The sequence below is a fragment of the Onychomys torridus genome, chromosome 3 (genome assembly GCF_903995425.1).
Source record: "Onychomys torridus chromosome 3, mOncTor1.1, whole genome shotgun sequence".
Lineage (NCBI taxonomy): Eukaryota > Metazoa > Chordata > Mammalia > Rodentia > Cricetidae > Onychomys > Onychomys torridus.
This window is the reverse complement of record NC_050445.1, coordinates 28627601-28652865: the sequence shown is the minus strand read 5'-3', so window position 1 is coordinate 28652865 and position 25265 is coordinate 28627601. Positions and strand designations below refer to the sequence as shown.

The following is a 25265-nucleotide window of genomic DNA, read 5'->3' as shown; positions in this document are numbered from 1 at the left end:
GCCTCCTCGGAATGCACACCCTGCTCCCTGGTTTTGAGAAGCACCTGGCCTTAGAGTGCAGCAACACAGTTTCCCCAACTCTTGTTGCCACTACCCAAGTGTCACTCCAACCCAGAATGTCACGTCCCAGGGCCAAAGACACCAGACCCACCCACACTCTTCTTACTCATAAGCTTTGTCTGAAACAGCAGTTTAGAGGGAGGAGACAATAAAGTAGCAATAGCAATAAAATCCTGAAAACAATTGTGAGTGACTTTCTGCAACTTAAGCTCTCTTCTCTCACTGTGCTGTTGAATTGCCTGGCCTTTTGCCCACTTAGTGACCTTCAGACCCATCAGCTCACCAACTGCTTTTCCAGTGTCCATGAAGCTTTTCCTGCCACTTGCCCCTCTTACCCTTCCTGACTTCTAGGAATAGAACATAGCAGGAAAGAAGTGTGAAGAAATGAGCGAATGGCTCAGGAAGATGGCTCTTGGGGTAAATAATTGCTGCACGAGTGTAAGGAACTGGGTTTAGATCCCCAGAACTCACGTAAAGCTAGATGCAGTCATCACATAAGTAACCTCAGCACTCTACAGTGTGACAGACACAGATGGGAGGTAGAGGCAGGAGAGTCCCTATGAGCTGGTGGAGCAGCCAGCCTGGTATACACACTGGCATATACACCTGTCTCAAAACAAGGTAGAAGGCAAGGACTGATAGCCAACGTTGTCCTCTGACCTCCACATATGAGCTGTAGCACACATATGGCCACAGTACACACACACACACACACACACACACACACACACACTGAAAAAGATAGCAAAAGCTAAATACATGATTTTAATTTTAGAACAACAAAAAAAAAAAAAAAAAAAAGAAAGGCATTTGTTCTGACTTGAAGGATGGGACCAGGTACATGCCATGCATGTATATCTCAGTCTCTTTGGTAGTCAAGTTACCAGAGTTTGCAGCGGGCAGAGGGGTTCAGAAGGGTACCACGTGGACAATGAAAATGTTTGGCAAAGGCTGGGGTATTGCTGAGGGGTCCATGGATTCGAAGGCTGGGAGGGCTGTAAGTGTCCTGAGGGTCTTGTGAACTCAGCTCCTTACACATCACCTGAGGAGAAAGATAGTCAAAGAAGGGTAAGGAGGAGAGAAAGTCTCATAGGGTGACAGGGACAGGTTGGATACAAGGACTAGGAGATCACTATAGAGAACAAAAGAAGGAGTAGGGTGCTCAGGTACCACGTGGTGAACTTATGTGCAAATCATTCAATACAGCACTGGCTGTGTAGGAAGAAACTTGACTATATAATGCTACCATTTATAAGGGACTAAAGTTGGGTTTAATGGAGTTCTATAAGGGAGTCATTGACATGTTGAAAAATTGTGGGCCATGCTGTTGACAGAAAATAAAGTCCTAAAAGGAATGATACTGGTTTGGAACTAACCCCAGGACTGAGGTCTCTGAGTAGTGTGGTCATATGTCCAGCCTGCTGTTGGCTCCTTTTAAAATAGTCTGTATTTCTAAAGTGTGAGAAAAGAAGGAAACAACATGTTTGTCTTATGGAGGCACTTGGAAGTTGAGTCTTTTTCTTTTGGGGATAGGGTGGGGAGCCAGCTGCTGAATTTGATTAAAGAACCTGTAATCAACTAAAGGATGGTTCCAAAGGGGCAAATGAGAAATGTTAAAAGTGGGGATCCATGACAGTGGACTTGTGAGTATGGAGCAGGGTAGCATGGGGCAAACATCCTTTCAGCCTTGGGGATGGGGTCCTGAACTGATATGAAGCAAGTGTAGAGAGAAATGGTAGCTGTTCACCTGGGCATAGCTGCGGAAGAAGAGTTGATAGGGGCTGAGGTCCTGGTTGGGCAGGGTCATCTCCCCACGGTGCTCTACTATCCTCTTGCTGTATGCCTAGATGTGGGTATGGGAGAGAAATTTCTTTCAGGCTTTAGATCTATAGGCATTTAGACGTCAGATCCCAGATATATAGCATAGTACCTTAACAAGTTTCTAAGCCTTCTTATCTAAATGTATACTGATGTACTTGTCTGAGGCAAGAAAAAAGGCTACTTACCAGAAGACCTACAGTTGTTCTAGTAGGTGGGGGGTCTACAGGGTAGGAAGGGGGTTCCAAGTTGTCATCTGTTCAGTGGGAATGTGAAGGGCAGAAAGCTATGCAACTATGTTTTCCTGGGGGATAGTAGAAGGAAAACAGAAGGACAGGGACCTTGGCACACCTGAAATGCAATGGCCAGGCCTCCTATATCTCCAGCATTTTCCAGGAGTGTGTGGGAACCATTGAAGGGGGACATGTTGGGTAAAGGGAAGGCAGCATAATGGTGCTCCAGGCATAGAAGTGCTTCCTGTAGGACATGGGTGTCACAGGCTGGGCAGCCCCCAGGGAGTACTGTTGAAAATGGAAGAAGAGAATGAGGTGGTGAAGATCACTGGACCATAAGGGATACCACAGACTGACCTGGCTCCCAGGAACACAGAACAGTTCTCAGACTGTCCCTCCTGAAGCCTTTGAATAACCCTCCCCTTTCCCCAGGCCTCCTTTGATATCCTCCCTAGTGATCCCTGTGACCTTGCCTCCCAATGACTCATCACTCACAGAGCTGGTAGAAGATACGCAACAGCTCATGGGCCATGATGCTGCCAGCAGCGCCAAAGTTCACGGCTCTAGAGAGAAAAAGTCTCACTGTACTTCCAGAATCCTTCAAAAGTATTTATGCCAATTTTCCAGCTCTAAGTCTCATCCATCCTAATAGCTATTAACCCCTCTTGAGATCCCCCACCAAAAGACTCACCTTCAGAGAATGGTCCATACCTGGGGTAGCCAGGGTGGAAGAATGGAGGCTGGAGAAGGCCAGCTGGGAAGACCACCACGTGGTCAGATACTGAATAGTAGGCATGGACTCCCCAGGGAGATCCCGTCCACCTGTGTGAAGAGTACATGCAAGCACAGTTCCGTCATTTACTGTCTCTCCCAACCATTGTCATGGGCTCTGTGACTGTTGTCACTGTTCTAAGCCCATCTCTGGGATGGAGTGTCTGTTCTCATACCTGTGGTGGGGAAAAGGCTGCAAGAAGTGCCGGACTTTCCTGCCCTGGAGGGATCGGACACAGCTCAGGAAAGACCGAAGGAAACTGGGACCAAGCTGTATCTGGGAACAAGGCAGCAGATCATTTAGATGCACTGACGTGAATACAAATGGATGGAGCTGGGCACATGGAAACCTGAACATGGAAGCCCTGACATATATGCAACCATACTGCAGCAGAAACCACCCTGTGCTACCACCTCATGTTGGTACAAAGTTTACACGCATCATCGTGCAGATAAACATAGACACATTACAGGATGCATGTGTGTGCACGCATGCATGTACACATAACAGCCCTAGAATGCTCCAGTGTTTTGCCTGTAAGATCCCTCCAGCCCCAGGGCCAAGAAGAGGTTGGCTCAGAATTTCCCATAGAAAATGGATTGCTTTTCAGACTCAGCTGGGTCAGGAAGTCGGAAGTTAAGGATATAAGGACAATGAAAGAAACAAGACTCACATCACTATATTCCTCTTTGGCCAGACCTGGCTTCAAGGCCTGTTTTGGGGCCCCCATCTCCACCTGAAGTTTGGTGAGCTGGAAAGAGACACAAAAGTTTGTAAGCATCCAACATTCCTTCAGAAACCCCCAAGAGCCATTAACGCTGTCACCCACATATATGCTCTGTGCCCTTTTCTTGTCCTCCATTCCCATTTCTTGATCCAGTGATCAACTGTCTCTTAAACAGTCTCAAACTGGCCTGGACTCCTGTTCTTACCTTGTTCAGGGCATCTTTCAGGGTCTCCTCACTTAACCAGGAAAGTTTTTTGAGGCGTAGGATGACAGCATCCTTGATCTCAGCAAATAATTCCATGGCCTGTGGGGATGCGGTCAGGAAAAGGAAAACGGTATTAGGACCAGTCTGAGCCCTGGTCTTGCTGCAGCTTGTGAAGAGATCTTGGCCCTAAAGAGCCTACTGGGCTCCAGAAGCTAGCAGAGAATGTGAAAGAGCTCACAATAGGGTCTGTTTCCCAGAGTATGACAAATACCCAGGGCCTGAAGGTCTGTGGGGCCACAAAGGCAGTGCCAAGCACATAGAGGATAATGAGTTGATTGTCCCCCAAAAGGAGCCATAATAACAGTACCTTGCCATTGGGTTATCTGAGATTGATGGGTACTTTCTTTTGGGGACAGACAACTTTCTCAGAAAGCAAAGGGCATGGGAAGCTACTGTTTCTGCCTCTGCTTTTGGAGCCTTTGTGTTCATACTCTCCCACTGAAGACATATTTCCTATCTTCTGCATTCCTTGGCTTCTCAGCAGATTGGTGTCTTTATAGGCCCACAGCTGGACCCATACACCTCATTTCTCAAATGCTCACTGTTCTTATGCACGTTCTTTCTTGGTGGAAGGAACTGGGTGACAATCTCCAAAATGACTGGCTTCAGACTGACTGAGCTCAAATCCCGACTGCTACCTGGGATCTCCATGACATTAAGCACCTTGTTCCACTACCCTTGGCTCATTTCCCTCTCCTATTAAATCAGGAAAATGATTTCAATTAAAAAATATTACACATAAAATGCTTGAGTCCCCTTCTCACCAAGTCCCCCTCTTGTTCAGAAGTTACTCATTTGCCCTCTATGAGATTACATCATCCTGATCTCATAGTCTATCATGTGTTGTTCGAAACTCCTAGACAAACAGGGAGGAGCCTTAAAAGTCAAGGAGTTTGATTTCCCCCGCCCCTACTTTTTATGGTTGAAGAAACACAATACCAGGAAAGTCCAGTGAGGTGTTCAAGTTAATTCATGTTGTGAATACTTGTGTCCTGTGGCTAAACTGGACTTGCCCAAGAGACTGGACAGCTCTCTGGGTTCCTTCTTAGTTGAATTTCTTTTCTGCCTGATTCCTGCCTTGCACACCACAGAGAAGGGTACACTCCATAGAATTAGGGCAAAGTGTGTTGAGTGGGAAGGGTGGAGGGCTGCACATGGGAAAAGCTCTCACATACAGCACTTTGGATGCTGGGGCCAAAGGCTTCCCGAACAAACAGAGCTGCCAGGGTAGGCTCAAAGAAGTCTCCTGTGTCTTCCACACACTTCATCCATCGTGGGTAGGCTGGCTGCAAAAACATACTGGAGTGAGTGAGACCTGCTCAGGCTTCTGTTTTCATCACATCTCAACACCAGTCTTTCATAGACCTTCATCTCGCAGGATATTTATTCCCTTTGATGGTGTTTTAAATTTTTGTTTCCCAGGAATGGGGAGATGACTCAAGTGTTAGAGTGCCAACTACACAAATATAAGGACTTGATTCCAGGACCTCAGAACCCACATAAATAGTGAGGTATGGAGGCTCATGCCTAGGGTGGAAATGAGAAAAACAGACTCCCGAAACTGATTGGCTGCCATCCAGTCTATCTTAATCAGTGAAATTTAGGTTCAGTGAGAGATACTACCTCAAAAACTAAAGGTGGAGATGGATAAAAGAACAATACCTGATGTCAACTCAGACCTCTATATGCACACACAAGTACATATACAATACATGTATGCATATACTACACATGTAGAAGACAATAGCACACACAACAGAGGGGGGAGAGAGGGAGAGAGGGAGAGAGAGAGAGAGAGAGAGAGAGAGAGAGAGAGAGAGAGAGATTTTCATTTATCATTTTATCTGGCAATATCCACTGTTACTCAGCAGAGAGAGGCTTCCCTTCTCCCTCAGGGCCCATGCTTGTTGTCTATTGGTATGAAAGCAAGGCCCTTGAGAGGTATCTCTCTGAGGATTAAAAGACTCCTGTGGAGGAGAGAAGAAGTATCTAATGCTGAGTGACTCACCTGGGCCCCACCCACCACAGAAATGGCCCGGGAGTTGCACCACACACTCCTTCCTCCCAGACTCCCATTTCTAAACTGTAAACTGAAGAGAGAAACTCCTTTTCTCTACACAATCCATGCCCAGTCTCAAAATGTGTGTATTATATTGCAGAATAGATCAGTAAATCTGGGCTTTTAGGTGATACAATGTTTACTGCTAGAAGAGGTGAAAGCAAAATGCTAAGTAAAATAAACATCACTCAGACTAGAGTCCTAGCTGTCTCTCTAGACAGGGAAGGGTACTACAGTGTTTCAGAGAATGTTAAAATCGAGGAGGGAGAAATCTCTGGAATATAAAGGATGGAGGAAATACTTCAAATGCAAGATAATCAACCTCAGAGGAGGGAGAAATCTCTGGAATATAAAGGATGGAAGAAATACTTCAAATGTAAGATAATCAACCTCAGTAAATTCATTTCAGGGCAGTGAAAAGTGTTGCATATATCTCCTACAAACCATGAATGATAATAATATAAGGAAATGATAGAAGTCAAGAAAGATCGCAAGAGTATGTAAGGACTTCTAGATAAAATTCTCAAATGAATTATTAAATGAGTGTTTTTTAAAGGCACAGAAAAGAATGTGTAACTGTTAAAGGCCAGATTAGGGTCACCGAGGACCAAAAATGCCAAAATAATAAAAATGTATCTATTTGAAGGGCTCATTAAACTGGGGTACAAGACAGACTAGGAGCTACACACACAGATAAGAGCCTTCTAAAAACATAGATAAGGACCCTGAGATAACATAACAGAGTCGCATATCAGCAGCACAAGACACAGATGCGCTGCACTAAACTGGAGAGTGAACCCATCAGAAATGAGCAGCATCACTGAAGAAGGTTGGTCCAGGACTGCTTGCTTACACAAATGCACACATGGATATCTATTAGAATGCCACCTGCTTTATCTTTCAACATAAATTACTTCAAATGCCAATGAAACCTGTCTGTAAACTAAATTTGTCCTTAAAAGACCACTACAATATTGCCCTTAAACACAGTTTCCAGCATTTACCAATGTGAGCTATTAACTTAAATCCAGGTACTTCAGGTAGACCAGTTGTACAAACAAGAACAATGTCTTCTCTACTTTCCTCTCAGATTTAAAGATCAGGTGACATAAGTCCTTAAAATCACACTGTTTATTCTAAATTCCACTGGAATTCCATTAGCACTACTCTTTAAATTCTATTGCCACTCTGGTGACATCATCTCACTATCAGGAAAGGATCTGGTTAAATCACAAATCATGTCCTGGTAAATGAGATGAAGAAATAGATGTAGAATGATGGTGCAATGTGAGTGGACTCTTGTCTGGTTGAACCATAACCAAACGCCATGAGAATGACTCGCAGCTAATTTGACCTTTTCTGACCTGCCTACCGATAATCATAACTGCTCTTTCTCTTGCATTCCTTTTCTTCATTTTATGTTTTGCTTTTCTTCCTAACACCACCCAGCAGACACAGTTTATTATCTCTCTTTTTCCTGAACTATGAATACCCAAAGGCAGGGATGCTTGTCTATTTAGTTTACTGTTACAAAATGGGTGCCTAGAGAAGCATTCTTTTTAATAATAGGTACTCAACAAATATTGTCACATACCCCCACATACCATGAATGGTGGCACACATCTGTAATCCTACAGTGGAAGGGCCGAGGCAGGAGGATTAGAAGTTCTAAGCCATCATGGTGATGTGGTAAGACCCTATCTCAAAAAAAATTGAAAAACAACAAAATATCACATAAATGAATAGATGAATCTGTAGCTAAATAAAGCCTGACCTAATGCTTTGCTAACAAGATATTAATAATAGTCTGATTTAAGAAATATTGAGTAAAATTGCAGATGACCCAAGATCCAAGAAACAAGGTAACTGAAATGACTTGTTTAAACAAATTTTTTAATTGTCTAAATAAATTTGGATGTTAGGTGGAATATAAATAGTTCAGATATGACACTTACTGGGATTTCAAACTAAGGACATACATTAGAATTTCACAGAGGAGTCAGAGGTCTTCAATTGATAATCACTGTCTGGAACTAAAAATCAAACCCAGAATCTGGTATTGCCCCTGACTCCATTTTACTTCTTAAAACACAAACCAGGAAATTCCATTGCTTATCTTGAAACATGTTCTTCTAAAATATAAATCAGATTAAATTCTATAAATGTCTTATTTCATGAAAAGAAAAGCAAGCATCCTGCCAGCCCCTCTGCTCTCTGATTTCCACCTCAATGTTATCCTATTTGCTGATCCAGTTCTCAACTACCAAGAGTAAACTTCAGCAGTAGCACTGGGCACAGCCTTACATGCAAAGTCCCGTTGTTACTTTTCAGCCAGAGGCATGAGGATGACCCTACACACTAGACCAGTTTTCAACCAGTCTGCTTCATGAATTACTCCTGTGAGAGAAGGCAAGGAAATGTCTTGTTTTTTTTTTTTTTTTTTTTTTTTAAACGTTGCTTCAGTTTCACCTGCTACTAAAGGATCCTACTGATACACAAACCCTCTCCAATCACCCTGCTTTAGGAACCACCAAAGTTATGCACTGTCCAAACTGCGTTCTTTAGGAACACAGCTCTGTCTTTTGTGACACTAGGATAGTCAAGTGTTAGCAACATAAACTATATGGAACATAAAGCCAAATATACTTAGCTGTCTTGCCCTTTATAGAAGAGTTTCCTAACCCAATGCTATAGCACCCACATGTTTCTCAATCCTGCCCATTGTGTTAAAAACATAGTTTCATGAGCCAACCAGATTTGTTTTGGAGCCTGTTTCTTCATTTGAGAGCAACGCAATCTTGGGGAAGTTATTTGTCTTTCTCACACCTGTTTCTGATCTGAGAAATGGGAACTAAAAACTCCAGAGCATTTCTGGGAAGGTTAAATATAATCATCTTTAGTGAGTGGTGTTCACAGATGCCTGATAGTAACTTAAGAGTCAGATGCTATCAACATTATTACTGTGTCATTTTTTTGTACTGTTCAGAAAGTCGAAGTAGCTTCTCCAAGGTTGTCATATTACTATGTGTTGGCAGAACATGATACATATTTTGCAGTTATATACCCCCAATGAAAGTATGGTGATTATAGGATTTGTAAGCCTTCTACATTCTTTACGCATGAATCTCTGTTGACATGTTTATAACTTCCAAGACATGACCTAATGCCACAGTGTTGGCATTTACAGGAAGCTATTTTTGCCAGGAAGTTTGCATTTGGTGTTATGCTCGACTACATCTGATCAAGAGATAGGCTTCTGGTGAATCTGCCCCACACTGAGTGACTGTCCTAAAGGAAAATGGTCTAAGGCATTGAAGAAGCAAACTAACCTTGAAGCCGACAGCCAGAGATGATCTAACTTATTACTATAGTCGGGTTCCCTCAGAGTCAATGATTCATCTCTAAACATAAAATGAACTGGGTGTATTGTTACGTCTTTAATCCCAGTACTTGGGAGGCAGAGGTAAGCAAATCTCTGTGAGTTTAAGACCAACCTGGTCTACAGAGTGAGTTCCAGAACAGCCAGAACTGTAAGAGTCTGTCTTAAAAAAAAAATAAAAACATATAATGGTATTTATGTTACCTCATAAAAAAACTGAGGATTAAGCCAATAAAGGAAATTATCTAGCTTTCATAAACCATAAACAATCAACAGCTACATTTCAGTCTCTATGAGAACATTTTCCCTTTATAAATTTAAGGAGAGAGAGAGAGAGAGAGAGAGAGAGAGAGAGAGAGAATATGCATTAATTACCCATGCATGAGTAGAGTTCAGAAGACAACCTTAGGTGCCAATCCCAAATTTTCCACTTTGTTTGAGACTGGGTTTCTTTGTTTTGCCATTGTATACACCAGACCACCAGGCCCTGAATGTCCAGGGGTTTGCCTGTCTCCATCCCATCTTGCCACAGAAACACTGGGATTATAGACACCACTACTGCAATTTACATCAAACTGGGTATTCAAACTCAAATCCTCAACCTTGAGTGGCAAGCATTTTAGCTACTGAGCCATCTCCCCAGAATTCAACAAATATTTTGAAGGACTTTTTTGAAGTAGAGAAATGGCCTACAAATTAACAAGAAGAATGGTTATTTTCCCTCAAGACTGTAAACTGAGACCTTCACTGAGGTAAGGATGTACCCAATGCTCTAGACATCTCCACTTGCATTTGAAATGATGTGACATAGAATGTCAAGGAACTCTCTGAGGGCAGATCTGTGCCTCTCAGATAACTTATCTAACTGGTTGATTGGTTCTACACACTTCCTGTACACCTTTCTCCTCAGATATGGGAAGATCTGACCAACCAAGTTCGTTTGTAACCAAAATAAGGTAAAAGAAAATAAAATCTCACTGAAATAAAGATGAACTCTTTGATATACATTTAGAAACCAAACATGGAATCTTCTAAGTGGTTACTGTGTGCCAAATACCATTAAACACAATATATCTTAAACTTTAGGTCCAGGTCTTCAAACCATAGAGCTCAGGAGATGAGGAAAACAGCACATTGTTCACGAGTTATGGCAAAGGAATTGTCCTTCTTTATTTCACTTTTGTATTGAAATTCCAATGTTCAGCAAAATGCCACGGAAGTAGCCAGATGGTATCTTGGTTCTAAAGAGAGACTCTGTCTTCCAATCCTGACTAATTCCACATAGTGGGAATTCTCTTCCTGTGCCTTTTTACCTCTGGAAATACATCAATATTTTCCCCAATATAGAAAGTCCATCACCCTCTCTCCTTACCAGGGGTGGTCGCTCTTTCAGTTCCCATAGTTTCTGTCTCAGTTCTCTGCGTGCTTCCCTGAATTTACTGTCCAGGGCTGGGGAAAGGGTATCCACCAGCCCCAAGATCATGTAGCTCTGTATCAGGTCCCTGTGGAGAAAAAATTCTCAACCTAAAACCAGTGCTCCTCAACATGCCCCAATGAAGAATCCCTTCAGTAAATCACCTTGGTATACCTGTATGCAGCCCTGTCCTCTATATTTACAAAGACCAACTGCCATATATCCCCAAACATCAAGAACAGTCTTTCTTGATTTGGCTTTGGGGGTGACAGAAGAGGAGAGTTCAGAAGTTGCCTTCTGGAATTACAGGGAGAGAAGGACTTGATTTATCTATTTCCACATCCAGGAAACCTCAGCTCATCTGAAGATAGATGGCTAAGTACAGCAAAGCTGGGTTGAGCTTGCCTTGGTCCTGCCAGAAGCTGTCTTTTCAGGCACACTTATAAAACTGCAGAAGCCACATGATTGCTGCTTTGCCTCCCCTATAAAGGATTTCTAGACAATATCACCCCTGAGATGCTATACAGAAGGGCTTGGGTTTGTGCCTTTCAAAGTTGGGCTTTCGGGCATTACCTAGAGTGCAGGAGTTTCTTAAAGGTGGATGTTAAATTCCTGGTAGACACCTCATCTTGTTTCACCCCTACATCCTTCATTTCAAGTGTCACGTGGTCCTCACACCCCAAAGCCTTACATAATTCTTGGTTTTTATGTCTACTTTGATGCTACCCACTCTACCCTTCTCTGCCCCCCTCTGTGGCTGGTGCCTCTCACTCAAGGTGTCCCCGACACCTATGTGACCTCACTCTCCTTCCATGCTCAATATCTGTCCAGCTCCACCTGGGCAAACCTGTTTGCCAGCAGCTCCTCTTCTACCAGTTGTGACATGTTTCTCAAGTAGTCTAGGTCACGGACCACAAGGGTCTGGGCAGGACTCAAGGACATCGGTGTGAATGTGGCTTGTAAGCAGGACAGCCAGTCGATGGCAGGGGCCATTTCCTGAGAGAAAGGACACAAGTTTGAAGAGAAGGAAAGGACAACGAAAGGCACAGGATGGAGAGGGAATGGGGAAGGATTGGAGGATTTCCCCATAACTGGAGCTATGGAAGAATGGAAATGAAAGGGGTAAGGGGCCAGCAAGAGGGTTCAGTGGTCAAAGGCATTGTCACCAGGCCTGACCACCTGAGTTCAGTCTCTCCAGCCCATATGATGGAAGGCAAGAATCTAACTCCTGAAAATTGTTATCTGGCTTCCATATTCACACCTTGACACATTCATGCCCAGCATTCCACATAATCAATCAATCAATCAATCAATAAACACATGCATTTTTTTAAGTAAAAAAATTCAGGGTACAAGGAGGAAGAAAATAAAACAGAGAAAGGTTTTGAGAAACCATCAAGCACCAAGCCCTAAGGCCCTCAGTTCTAGGCACCTGCAGTTCATCAATAGTAACCACATGGAAGAGCTTGTCTTCGACCTGCTGCTGCTCTAGAGGCCTCAGAAACTGGAAGAGCCGTGAGGTAAAGGAGATGAACCAGGCAGCGTGTTGTTGCACTTTCTGTGGATCACCTCCCAGCAAAGTTCCCAGGCGATTCAGGTAAGTCAGCTGTTCCCGCAGGATCTAGAAGACAGCAAACTTAGTTTTAGAAGCTAGAAGCAGCCTTTTGCCTGGCAGCAGAGCGGGTGTGTTGTGTGGAATCTTACCTGGGCATAGATTTTCTGTTCCTGCTCTTTCTGGAGAAGAATGTCAAACTCCGGCTGGTCTATCTGGATACAAGAGAGACTGGAGAGAAGTAGGAGCATAGGGGATGTAGAGGGAAGGCGTGGGAAGGTGGGGGAGGTACCACGGAAGATGGGGAAATGAGAATAAAGAAATGAGAGAGAGGAAAGACTATACAAAGAAAGACAGGGACTATGGGGATGGGGAAAGTCTATGCATGCAAACTTTGAGCTTCTCAGCAACTGAGGAACACACAGATTTGTTTGGAGGAAGCTACTCTTTGTGCCAGTGTAGATCTAGAGTCAGGATGTGAGACACCCATGTCAGGTGCACTAATTAAGAAGTACTCAAATTCAGTAACAAGATGCACATTTTAATACATGCTTTTAAAACAAAATTAATGCAGAAAATCCATCATGAATAAAACATCATAACTTTCCTTATCATGAATTTTTAAAGATAAATTCTCTAATGTTAGGAGCTTGAAGCATGGTTCTACAGTACTTGCTTATCACAGATGCGGCCTTGGATTCGGCCCCTTGCACCGAATTCCATACACTATTTTATTCTATTTGTAAATAGAATTGTTTTTCAAAGAACCATAATAGTTTTGATCATTTTTGAAAGAAATTATATTTAGAATTGAAAACTTGACAGTTTGTTCACATAGATTTTGCATTAATTTATATTTTTAAAAGTATTCAGGTTTATATTAATACTATATGTAGGTGATCTGTCCAACTTTGCACTCCAGTCAAGTGCCCAGGCCCCATTGTTCTTTGATTCGCAGATTATTTGTGGTCATGCACTCCTTCCTCTCTTCTAATTTCAATGTCCCACTCCTCTCTGACCTCCACACTTTTCCTCCATCTTGAAAATAATCTTTTAGTTGACCCTTTTATTGCATTTTATGTCCCAAGTTTAGAGAGGAGAAAGCATCTTTGCCTATTGTTACAATTTTTTTACTGTCCTCCTGAACTCCAGCTACAATCTCTGTCTAGTCTTAGAAAAAAATTTTGTGACTAGCTGCACGTTTTCAATGGCATCTTCCAGTTCTCTACCCTGTATGTGAGAGAATATCTGGAATTCATAGTTCCTTTCAGTAGTTCCTCCCTTTTGCCTTCTGATCCCACACATGGTGGTCCATCTTCTACCTCCATGATCGCTTGCACTTGTCCACTCCTCCTGCTTAAGCATCCCATGGGCTCCTCTGCAGTCTATTCCTTCTCCCTAAGCTCACTCAAGAGACTATCCAGACTGGGGACTGATTCCATGACTCAGTAGTTTCTGCATCACCTCCCGTTATTGTCAACCTTGGAAAGTCTCTGGGACCGTTTACAATGTCTTGAAACTGACCATGTTCTCATGCTCAGCTCTTATTTTTCGTTTTTGCTGTTATTCACCAAACTCAAATATGTTCAGTTAGAATCCTCAGCTTCTTCAGGTTGCCTGCAAAGCTGGTTATTCTTGAGCTCTACACAAATCCATGGTGATATCTGAAAGAATTCAGAAGCTCCTCTTTTTACCATATGCTAATAGTTATTCATTCTTCTTGGCTGGGCCAACAATAATTTCTGGCTGAATCTCATATTTTCATTCACACCCAATCTCCAGGCCAGTTTCTCATTGACCTTGTGCAGAAGCCCCACCACTCCAAATACTTCCTTTGGCTCAGAAATTTCCTGTAACCCTTTGATGGTGTCTTTTAGTTTCATTCTTCTCCTGAATAATTAGCTATACCCCAAGACTCTGTTGACATCCTCCTCTCTAAATCTGTCCTTAATCATTTCAGATCTTAACTAATCCCACCAAACCATAAAAGTTAGATGCACAAATCCACATGTTAAAGCAGAATCTTGGAATACCTTACAATGATTGCCATGAATTCTTGAATAATCACCTTGTACAAAGCTGTGGGATTCAGTGACAATTATAGACCACTGCAGTGCTTACCACAGCAGTAATAGCTCCGTCATTTACTTATTTACAAATGAAACAAACACCTAGTATGGCCACTGGTTGCTGAGAAGAACTCTAGTCTGTTGAGGCCACACTCTGTTTCAGAGTAGTCGATGCTGAGAGCATTTAACGGGTGACAGAGGGACTTTACCCAAATCGTAACAAGTGAGTTGGGAAAGACTTATTGAAAGAGGAGGCTCTCCAAGCTAACATCTGAAACATGTAGGAGCCTTCTAGCATTGTTACAGGCAAGAAAGGAGCATATGCAAAGAGAAGAGGAATATTTTTGACACTACATGTGAGTCAGCAGAGCGTAGAGTATAACGGGAAGACGGAACTTAACAGGAGATAAGTGTAGGGGTCAGATCACAAACTTGCAATGCTTTGCTGAAGGTTAGGGGCCATATCTTGATGACTGGGTGATCGATTAAAATGACAGGCTCTTATCTCTTAAATTTAGAAAGGTGCCGTAGGGGAAAATAAAGAGTAAATAAGAGAAAGGCAGTTCTGGAGAACTAGTGAAGAGGTCCCACAAAAATTCTTATTTACAATAAAGAAGTCTGAAAGTACTCCACTCTTCTCAGAGCCAGCCTGCAACACCTTTTCCCAGTCTCACCTGATCCGTGTAGTACTAATTTCCCCTTAAGATAGGGCTGTTCTCTACTTTGCACAGATGTCTTATCTCCCAGCCTGAAATCTCTTTTCTAAGCTATGATAGCCTGGAGTTAGAGACAGGCTCAGGTGTAACTGTGGTTTTGTCAGTTTATCCCTCACCTGAATAACTGGTGTGTGTGGAGGGGTTGGATGAGGTCGCAGATAGGCCCTGAAGAATGGGAAGTGGCCATACTGACTCATCAGAAGCCTCAGAGTTCGGTTAAAGTCTAAGGAAGTCCAGTTGCCAGAGATGTGCCAGCCTCCAAGCTTGGAAGAAAAGAGACAGAACTGAATTTAGGAACCTGTGAGAGCTAGCCCCAAATATGTTCATCTTTCCTTTCCCCACAGCCACGAGCTCCTGGTTTCTGAGCCCTTTGTTCCCTCTAGGCTTCTACTTCTTTCTCTACTTTTACTCCAAGTCTCAATGCTTCAGAAAGTATTTCCAGGTCTGTCTGTCTCCCTCCAAGAACTTGGAATCCCTAAGAAAGAGACCTGCGTTCTAGAAAATCATGGCAAGCCCTCAAGCACTCACTGGTCATGTGAATTACTCAGAAACATTGACACCCCAATTTTTCTCACCTCTTCAATAATTTGTTGGAGGGGACCTACTCCTTCAGCTTCAATGGCATCTGTGTCCATGCAGGAGTTATAAAATTGGAAGGCTTTCTCCTCCCCAGATCCTAGGTGCCAAGACCCTGGGGTCTCTAGAAAGGAAACATGGGGATATTGAATGAGTGGATACTGGTACAGGGACAAACAGGAGATGGGAACTTTATAGAGATGTTCAGGAAACTTCCCCACAGCCGCCAAGAAGAGGATCAAGCTGAGTGAAGTGAGGAGAGTTCTCAGTTTTTAACAGCTCAGCTTGACCGCAGGATTAGAGCAGAAAGATGGAGTGAAGACAAAAAAAGGAGGACCAGAGAGGAAACACGGAAAGAGAAGCAAGAAAGAAAAGAGGTAGAAGAAACAAAAAGATAAAGACTAAGTGGGATGGGAGAAAAGGAGAATGTTGGGTAGATGTGGAGGAGCAAGCCGGAGGTTTTGCAGAATTTAGAGCTATCAAGATCACTTGAGACTCAGTTGTCTGCTTGCCCAGAGAGTCTGCCATCCTGTGTCCTCACCCAACAGTCTCCACAGCTGGCTCTTGTTCTCTTCTGTAAGAGCCTGCAAAGAGTCGCTGGTCCCATTGGCTTTTTCACAGACAAATCTGAAAAAGTCAGTGCAGGGGTCTACACTGCTGTTTCCAGAGGCCAGGTAATGGGCCAAGAGATCCAAACACACAGGTGTCTCACAGTGGCCTGTGAAACAAAAGCTCAGAGCTAGGAAAGAAGAGCGACCTGAACAAGGGCTCCCCCAAGGGGCTGGCAAAGGACTTCTAGTGAGGAACAAAGGAGAGTTAAGGAAATGGTCTGCCCGGGGCCTGCTGTGGGATTCAGGGTGAAAGCTTCTAGATTCTCAGGAACCATGAGGATAGGGGCAAGGAAGTCATGGGGCAGGAGCCTCAGGAGTCAGGGCCAGGGCATATGAGGAGGGCTGCCTAGGGCAGGGGTGTTTCAGAATCTTCCTTACGAGGACCACAGTTCCGGAAGATGTACACCCAGAGCACAGAGGAACCGAGGAGCAGGCCACAGAGCAGGCCAGCTATCAGCACCCGTCTGCCTCTTGTCCACGGTCTGCTCCATTCGGTGGGAAGCCCCTCTTCTGGAGAACTCTAGTGGGCGAAAACAAATAAGACACGTCTGGGAGGGACAGAGAAGATAAGATGATGAGAACTGGGGGAGAGGGGGTAATGTTAGTGTCCCTTTGTATAGGGGTAATTCTGCTTATTCTCTCTAAGATCCAGCTTTCTTTAGACCTCTAGTACATGAGACAGCAGTTCTGTGAAAAAACGGAATCAAACAGGGTCTGTAGGACTTTAGAGATAGAAGAGATGACTCCAGGGTCACAGCAGAGGCCACTTACCTCCTGGCTCCAGGGAGGTCCCATTCTACTGTCCTGGCTCTCTTCCATGAGCCTTTCCGCACTTCTGTCCTTCTCCTCCCGATGTGAGTGGAGGATCGAGGGGAGAGAGAAGCTGGTTTGGAAAAGAAGGACGTGTCAAAGACAGATTTGTCAAGCCACACTGACACTCACCCTCCTCACATTTTTGTCTCAAGAAAGTCCCCAGAACGAACCCCTTCCCCGGGTGTTCAACTTCCCCACCTCCTTGCGCTCATCACTGGCCTTGCCTTTCCCTTTTTCTATTCTGAGAGCTTCATATTCCCTCCTCCCCAGTGTGTGTTGAGGGGACAAGATATTTGCACAAAGCCACCCTAACCCCCACCCTAGGCTCTGGCTCCAGAAGCTGGATGTTTCTCCAGGACACTTGCCATCTGTCTCTGCTTCTCTCTGGCTCCCAGAATCCTCCCTGGTTCTGCTCCAGGTGCTGTATCTAAAGCCAGCTTACTGGAAATGGCATCCCTTTGGCCCCTACTCCAGCCCCTGTGGCCCTGGAGAAGGGGCACCCCTTCCAGTCTACTCCTCTGTCCCCAAATGTGTGCTGTTGGCCTCTGGGTGGAGCTTGCTTATCAGAGAGGGAACACTCAGGCCTCACCTCCTCCTTTATCTCAGCTTTTCAGAGGGGGAAGAGGGAGGCATCTCCACTCAGCAAGCAATCTTGCACTTTGCCTGCTCCTTGTGTGGGGTCTGTAACTTTGTTCACCTGTCTGTTTATTTTCAGAGTAGCCTTTCCTCCTCTACTTTCTTTCCTGATCGAAATCTCTTGGAGTCTTTCATTCCCGAGGCAAATGCCACTTGCCAGGGAGGCCTCTCAGCCCCAAACCCATTCACCACTGTTCCCAAGCATGCTTCACTGCTTTTCCGCGTGGGCCATGGCCCCGCTGGCTGTAGTCAGAGCCACACATTAAAAAGATCACCCAGCTAGCAGACCCCAATCTGCTAATGATTAGCTCTGTAACAATAAACTAGCCTCTTGCACTCTCAGGAAGGTAAGCAAGTTTTATCATCTGGAAAATGAAGGTAATAGTTTCTCATGCCCGCCTCCTGGAGTTCCATACCTGCTATAAAAGAATGAAGCCCTTTTGCATCTCTTTCCTTACTCTGCACTGTATTATGGCGAAGACTTGTCTTTTCATCTCCTTATTGGTTGAAAATAGTTTGTGGCAGATACGGTATTCCTTTTCCTTCATAATCTCTCAAGATGTCTCATAAATATGTAGTAGGGATGGATGGAATGTCAAGCCCAAACCCTCCTTCCCATATCACCCTGGGACCTCATCAGCGGTCTCAGCAATGCAAGCATGTGTCTGTTCCCTGTATTTTCTTGTAGGTAAAATGTGATGTATTAGGATGGCCAAGATAATGGCATGAAAGGAAAACTTCTTACTTGGATCTTCAGTTTGGATTCATTGGGAGGGACATGGAGGCAGCAGGGTGGCTGTGCAATTTGAAAAGTAAAGCAAAGCTAGCGTGATGTTTGGGCCATGGTGTAGTACCAAGGAAGTCATGAAGAAAGGTCCAGACTTCATACAACAGAAAGCAAGATATTGGGAACAATGAGTCCATTGGGAAAGATGTGGCAAAATAAAACAATGTTTGAGAAAGTATGATGCGGTGCTGAGGATTTGGATGGACTGAATGAAAACACAGACGACAGTGACTATGCTGGCAGTGTGCTATGATGAAGTAAGATCTGGCCCAGGCTGACGGCAAATGAAAAGAACACACAAAAAAGATTCCTGTGTAGGAATATGGTCATGGAATCTGATGTTAGGGTACAGAGGTTGTAAAAAGGTCACAGACAGACTTCAGTGTGGTCTTGGATGGCTAGGACAACGGTGAGGTCAGGGATGGAAGTGAAATTTGGGTTAAGGGTGGGAATGAGGATCAGGCTATGGGAAAATTGTTACTTGAGGATGTCAAAAGAGTTTGGGGCCCAGTAAGATGGCTCAGTAGGTAAAGCTTGTGTGTGCAAACCTGACAACTTGAATTTAATGCCCAGATTCCATGGCAGAAGGGGAGAAGTGACTTCCAAAGGTTGTCCTCTGTAGGCTGGAGAAGCAGCTCACTGTTAAGAGAACGTACTTTCAGAGACCCTGACTTCAGTTCCCAGCACCCACATGGCTCACAACTCCCTATAACTCCAGCACCAGGGAATCTGACCCTTCCTTGTAGCCTCCACAGGCACCTGCACTCACATGGGGGCACACATGCACATATGCACACACACACACACACACACACACACACACACACACACACAATTAAAAAATAAATCTGAAAAAAAATTGTCCTCTGATGTCCATGTGTGCATTATGACACATGAGTACTCCCCCCCACCCCACACACACACACATTCACAAATGTAAAAGGGTCTATTCAGCTCTGCTGCACACAAAGGTGTGTTCCTTTCTCGGGAAGTCTGATGCTCTCCATGAGCACTCATACTTTATTCACTTTCTCCCGTTTTGCTCCTAGCCAATGTCTTTAGTTGGCAGTTCTCGAGGAAAGTGATTCCCAGGGATAGTTCAGATTAGATGAGTGTCAGCTGGTGTCCCCCTGCTGCAGCATGGTGCTGACACATGAGAGTGACTTGAAGAAGCAATGTGCTGTGTGACACCAGCCCTGTGGACAGCCTCCCTGGCCTGAACTTAGGTTCTTTCCTTGTTGGTGAAATTGAGCCAGTAATCATAATGGTTCAGTAGCTATGACGATGGGAAGTGGCTTCACCCCTCCCTACCAAGATGCTCCTAATGGTGAAAGAACCACTGTTCCTGAAGCTGCCTCAGGAGCGAGGCCTCCTTATCTGCTGTGTCCTGCTCTGGGTGACTCATCACCACCACAGCCATGCCCAACACATGTGCAGAGCAGCCAAATCATGAAGCTGGGCAATGGGAGAGAACGGAGTATACCTCGTGGGGCGACCATGTTTCCCTCTGCAGACACTGCAGCCCAGCTGCTCTAATTCCTCTCTATCATTGATTCTAATGCCAAGATCTTTTTCCTGATGCCATATCAGCAGCAAGTAGTAATTTTGATGGCAATAGTATCTGCCATCCACAGACCACATTCTGTGAGTGAAGTATGTGTAGAATAATCCAACCATATATATTTTTCCTATCAGTCTATATAGCAATTCTATGGGAGGAGATAAGAGTTATTGATAACTCCATTTTTCAGATGAAAGTGGGGGTATATGGAAGTATGGTAAGCTTGTACATTATTATAAAATAACAATTAATCAGGACTGGGAATTGAACCAAAGCCTTAACAATTAAGCCTCTCTGACATTAAATTTGTTTTAGTGAATTTTTTAAGTCAAAATTTAGTTGCTTTTAATTTTTAAACTGTCCTTCATTGCCTTGAATTATTATGCATTGATTGGGGGTGGGAGTGGTGTTCTTTTATTCTCCAAAACTTTGTTTTCCATGCTCATACAATATGCTAGACAAGTTCTCCAATACTAATCTACATCCACAGCCACATTCTTCAAATTCTTCTGTTTTTATATTTATTTGTGTGTATAGTAGATGTGCATGTTCATATATGTATATATTTTTGCACATGTGTGCAAATGTGTTGAGGCTATAGGTCAATAGCATGTGTCTTTCTCTCCTGGCCTCCCCTTAGCTTTGAGACTGAGTCTGGAGCTTACCAGTTAACAACACTAGCTGGCCATTGAGCTCTCTGGAGCTTCCTATCTTTGCTTTTCCTGAGCTCAAATTATAGACCCACGCCACCATACTCTGTTTTTTTTCATGTGTGCTGGGGACTATAACTCAGATCTTTATACTAGTGCAAAAAGTCATCTTTTGTTTTTTAATCTCAATTGTGATTTCTAGTTCTCATCCATTGAAGGACAAATTATAAAGTCCTAAACCTGTATGCAGGGACCTGGGTCTCCCTGTCCTCTCGCTGAAGTCCTCAGCACTGCTTGACAGATCAGCACTGATTACACTGGTCCATTCAGAACTGGGTATAATTCACCTTCATGAGTAGCTTCTCAGTTGTCAGTGTAATTAGATGATCTCAAAATCGTCACTGGTGTGCACATCTGAGTACCATGGCATGTACATAAATGTCCTTCACTTTTGAAACCCTAAGTACTACAAACTACAGCTGATTATGGGTCAGCAACAAAGGCACTGTCTTCAGAAGGTGAAATTGAAAACCCAGGAAGATAACTTGAGTATCTTTCTGTGTGGGTGTGAGTGTGTGTGTGTTTGCTTTAAGACAGGGTCTCACTTATGTAGCTCTGATTATCATGCCCAGATGGACAGAAAGTGTTTTATGAAATCATTTCACTGCTAAAACAGTAAACATTTTTAATGTTTTAATTTTCATGTGAATTTTTCTTCCACAGGTTGATTATTAGAGAAATATTACATTTAAGCATCCCTATTTAATTCAACAAGTAAGTAAATTTAAAATATAGTAAGCCAGGTTTGCTAGCACATGTGTGCCTTTAGTTCCAGCACTCGGTTAACGAAGACAGGAAAATTGTGAGTTCAAGGCCAGCTTACTCTAGTGAGTCTTTGTTGCCCCATATGTGTGTGTGTGTGTGTGTGTGTGTGTGTGTGTGTGTATGCATGTGTGTATATGTGTGCACATAGGCATATGTTTATATATATATATATGTGTGTGTGTGTGTGTGTGTGTATATGCATCAATATAGAGTATATAATATATACTTGAACATTCAGTTCTACTTTCTGAAGACTATGTGCACACACACACACACACAGAGAGAGAGAGAGAGAGGGATGGTGAGTGGTAGAGATTGTTTGTTCTTTGATATGCCGAAACTATTAAAGGCAATACTCAGAAGTAGAAGATCTGCTATCCATGGATACAGAGACACATCTCAGAAGGCAGATCCTTGTCCTATTCTGTTATTGCATCCATGCTGCCATTCTTTCTTTCTAATCCAGTAGCTGAAACAGTACTCTGGATACAGGAAGCTCTAATAACTTGTGTCAATTCAACTTATGGTTCCTCAACAAGAGTTCTCACAAGACTTTGCTAACCCCCCTGTCTTAGTCAGTTCTCACTATGATAATGATTTGAAATAACTACCCCAGCTCAATGGTACAAAGCAAGCATTCCCTCACATGTACAAAGCCTTGTGTGCTAACTCACGCTCTTTTGAGCCCTGCTGTGTTCTGTGCTACTGGCTGTATTCAGAGGGGTTTAAATCCAGAGCACGAGCTCACACAGGCTTATCTCACACGTGCTTTTCTAGGCTAAGCTTCTGAGATACAGAGCGCTGAGATTCAGCAGGTCATGTCTTCCCACAAAGACTCACCATAGTGAAGACTACAGATCAAACATGTGCAACTTTTACAGCTAATGATGGTTCACCATGTCTGCTAACACTCCACTGGCCAAATGCAAAGTCAATAGGCCAGAATTGTGCTTTACTCATAGCAAGAGGGCAAGACAAAAGAATATTTGACAATTAATGAATCTGTACCATCGTACTCATTTTATTGAAGGTCTCAGAAACTCTCTAGCAAGGATAAGGGAATTTAGTCATCATGTTTGACATCATCATAATAATTGATTCTTACAGAAAACCATCAAATCTACAAAAGAAATGAAATGCCAAGAAACAGACAGGATCACCCTTTTATGAGGGAAATGTTGAGAAATATACTATCTAATGAAAAGGGAGTCTCGTTCATGTGCTCTAGTCCTAAAGTACATCTTAGAGAGCATGTTAGCATAGCATGCCCTCATCTCTAAATCTTTAAACTGTTTGGCCTACTCATGGTCAAAATGCTGTTAGCTTTTACACAGAATAATTTTTCTAAGACTTTTACAGGTTTTTTTTTTTTTTTTTGGCTCTCCTTTAACTTGGTATGCCAGACTTCATTGACTACCATGGGAGGCCTTACCCACTCTGAGGAGTGGATGGGGGTAGAGTGTGAGGGAGGTGAGGAGGCAGGAGAAGGGGAGGGAGGGGGACCTGGGGTTGATATGGAAAATGAAAAAAATTTTAATAAATAAATATATTTAAATTTAAAAAATTAAGTATATGAAGTGTGCATATGATGTGAGTAATGTATGTATATGTGTGTGTACATGATTGTGAGTGTGAGCATGTGTGTGCCATAGCATGTATGCAGAGGTCAGAGGACATTCTTGTGTGCTCGTCTTCACCCTCCACCTTGTTTGAGACAGGGTTCCTTTGTTGTTCACTGCATCATACACCAGACCAGCTGGTCAACATGTTTTGAGGGATTTTCCTGTCTCCACTTCCCATTTTACCATGAGCATGCTGGGATTACAGACATGTGTATGACATCAGTCTTTTTGACGTGTATTCCGGAAACCCCAAACTCCAGTCCTCAAGTACACATAGCAAGTACTTTATCCACAAGCCATCTTCCCAGCAACGCTTTAATATTGGCCTTTGATGGTGCCCTTTGTTCTGGCACTGATTCTGACACTTGCCTTTGCCCCCTCTTTTATACCTACAGTGCATGTCTCAGCCACTCACTAATATGAAACATGAACTCAGACTGAGTTCTGTAACATAGTTTGGTTTGCATGCACTTAGATCCTTCACTTCTGGAAGACCAAGATAAATTCCTATATTCACCTTCATTATCATAAGTCTATTACTTACTTTTTAGTTTTTTTTAATAAATAATTTTTTTCTTTATTATTATATGTTTTAAATTTTATACATCAGCCATGGGTTCCCCTGTCCTCCCCCCTCCTGCACCCACCCCCACCTTTCCACCAACCCTCCCCTCCATTCCCATGTCCTCCAGGATCAAGGCACCCCTGGGGATTCATTTAAACATGGTGGATTCAGTACAGGCAGATCCTGGCCCCTCCTTCCAGGCTGAGAAAAGTGTTCCTGTGTAAGCCCAAGGTTTCAAACAGCCAGCTCATGCATTAAGGACAGATCCTGGTCCCACAGACTGGATGCCTCCCAAACAGATCAAGCTATTCAATGGTCTCACTTATCCAGAAGGCCTGATCCAGCTGGGGGCTCCAGAGCCTTTGGTTCATAACTCATGTGCTTCCATTCATTTGGCTATTTGTCCCTGTGCTTTTTGCAATCTTGGATTGAACAATTCACACTCTTACAGTCCCTCCTCTTTCTCGACAATTAGACTCCTGGAGCTCCACCTGGGGCCTGGCCGAGGATCTCTGCGTCCACTTCCATTAGTTATTGGATGAGAGTTCCAAGACAACTGTTAGGGTGTTTGGCCATCTGATCACCAGATGAGGTCAGATCAGGCTTTCTCTCGACCATTGCCAGCAGTCTACAGAGGATATATCATTGTGGATTTCTGGGGACCTCTCCAGCACTCTGCCTATTCCTGTTTTCATGTGGTCTTCATTTATCATGGTCTGTTATTCCTCATTCTCCCTTTCTGTTCTTGATCCAGCTGGGATCTCCTGATCCCCTAAGCTTTCTTTCCCACAAATCTTGCCCTTCATTACTCCCACTGTCATCCAGGTTGTTCGTGTAGATCTCATCCATTTCTCTGTCATTGGGTGATCCTTGGGTCTTTCCTAGAGTCCCAAATTTTCTAGGTAGCCTCTCTGGAGTTGAGAAGCAGTCTAGTCATCTTTGTTTTACATCTAGTATCCTCCTATGAGTGAGTACATACTGTGTTTGTCCTTCTGAGTCTGGATTACCTCACTCAGGATGATTTTTTCTAGATCAATCCATTTGCCTGCAAACCTCATGATGTCATTGTTTTTTCTCTGCTGAGTAGTACTCCATTGTGTATATATACCATATTTTCTTTATCCATTCTTCACTTGAAGGGCATCTAGGTTGTTTCCAGGTTCTGGCTATTATAAACAAAGCTGATATGAACATAGCTGAGCAAATGCCCTTGTGGTATGATTGAGCATACCGTGGGTATATGCCCAAGAGTGCTATAGCTGGGTCTTGGGGGAGATGGATTTCCCATTTTCTAAGAAAGTGCCATATTGATTTCCAAAGTGGCTGTACAAGCTTGCATTCCCACCAGCAGTGGAGGAGAGTTCCCCTTGCTCCACATCCTCTCCAGCATAAGCTGTCTTCGGTGCTTTTGATCTTAGCCATTCTGATGGGTGTAAGGTGGTATCTCAGAGTCGTTTTGATTTGCATTTCCCGGATAATTAGGGATGTTGAGCAATTCCTTAAATGTCTTTAAGCCATTTGAACTTCCTCTGTGGAGAATTCTCTGTTTAGTTCT

The 25265-nt window shown here is 43.5% G+C and overlaps 1 protein-coding gene across 1 annotated transcript; it reads right to left on the bottom strand.

Annotated features, from left to right (window-relative positions):
• Positions 1 to 940: 940 nt before the first annotated feature.
• Kel (Kell metallo-endopeptidase (Kell blood group)) lies at positions 941 to 17046 on the bottom strand. The gene is made up of 18 exons (XM_036182844.1): positions 17023 to 17046; positions 16630 to 16771; positions 16182 to 16358; positions 15640 to 15764; positions 15181 to 15327; positions 12432 to 12494; positions 12160 to 12348; positions 11575 to 11723; positions 10686 to 10815; positions 5051 to 5161; positions 3816 to 3914; positions 3557 to 3634; positions 3059 to 3159; positions 2823 to 2933; positions 2607 to 2674; positions 2230 to 2399; positions 1808 to 1903; positions 941 to 1102 (listed from the first exon to the last, which is right to left on the bottom strand). Exons 1-18 carry the CDS (start codon positions 17044 to 17046, stop codon positions 941 to 943), a joined length of 2142 nt encoding a protein of 713 aa, XP_036038737.1.
• Positions 17047 to 25265: the final 8219 nt, after the last annotated feature.

What these genes read in the sequence shown, in the direction of transcription:
- Kel (XM_036182844.1), bottom strand. Translation starts at nt 17,046, where the DNA reads ATGGGACCTCCCTGGAGCCAGGAG. An exon ending in GCCTGGCCATTGCATTTCAG is followed by an intron (nt 1,904 to 2,229) that starts GTGTGCCAAGGT and finishes ACCCACATCTAG; the next exon opens with GCATACAGCAAGAGGATAGT. An exon ending in TCTTCCGCAGCTATGCCCAG is followed by an intron (nt 1,103 to 1,807) that starts GTGAACAGCTAC and finishes CTTTCTCCTCAG; the next exon opens with GTGATGTGTAAGGAGCTGAG.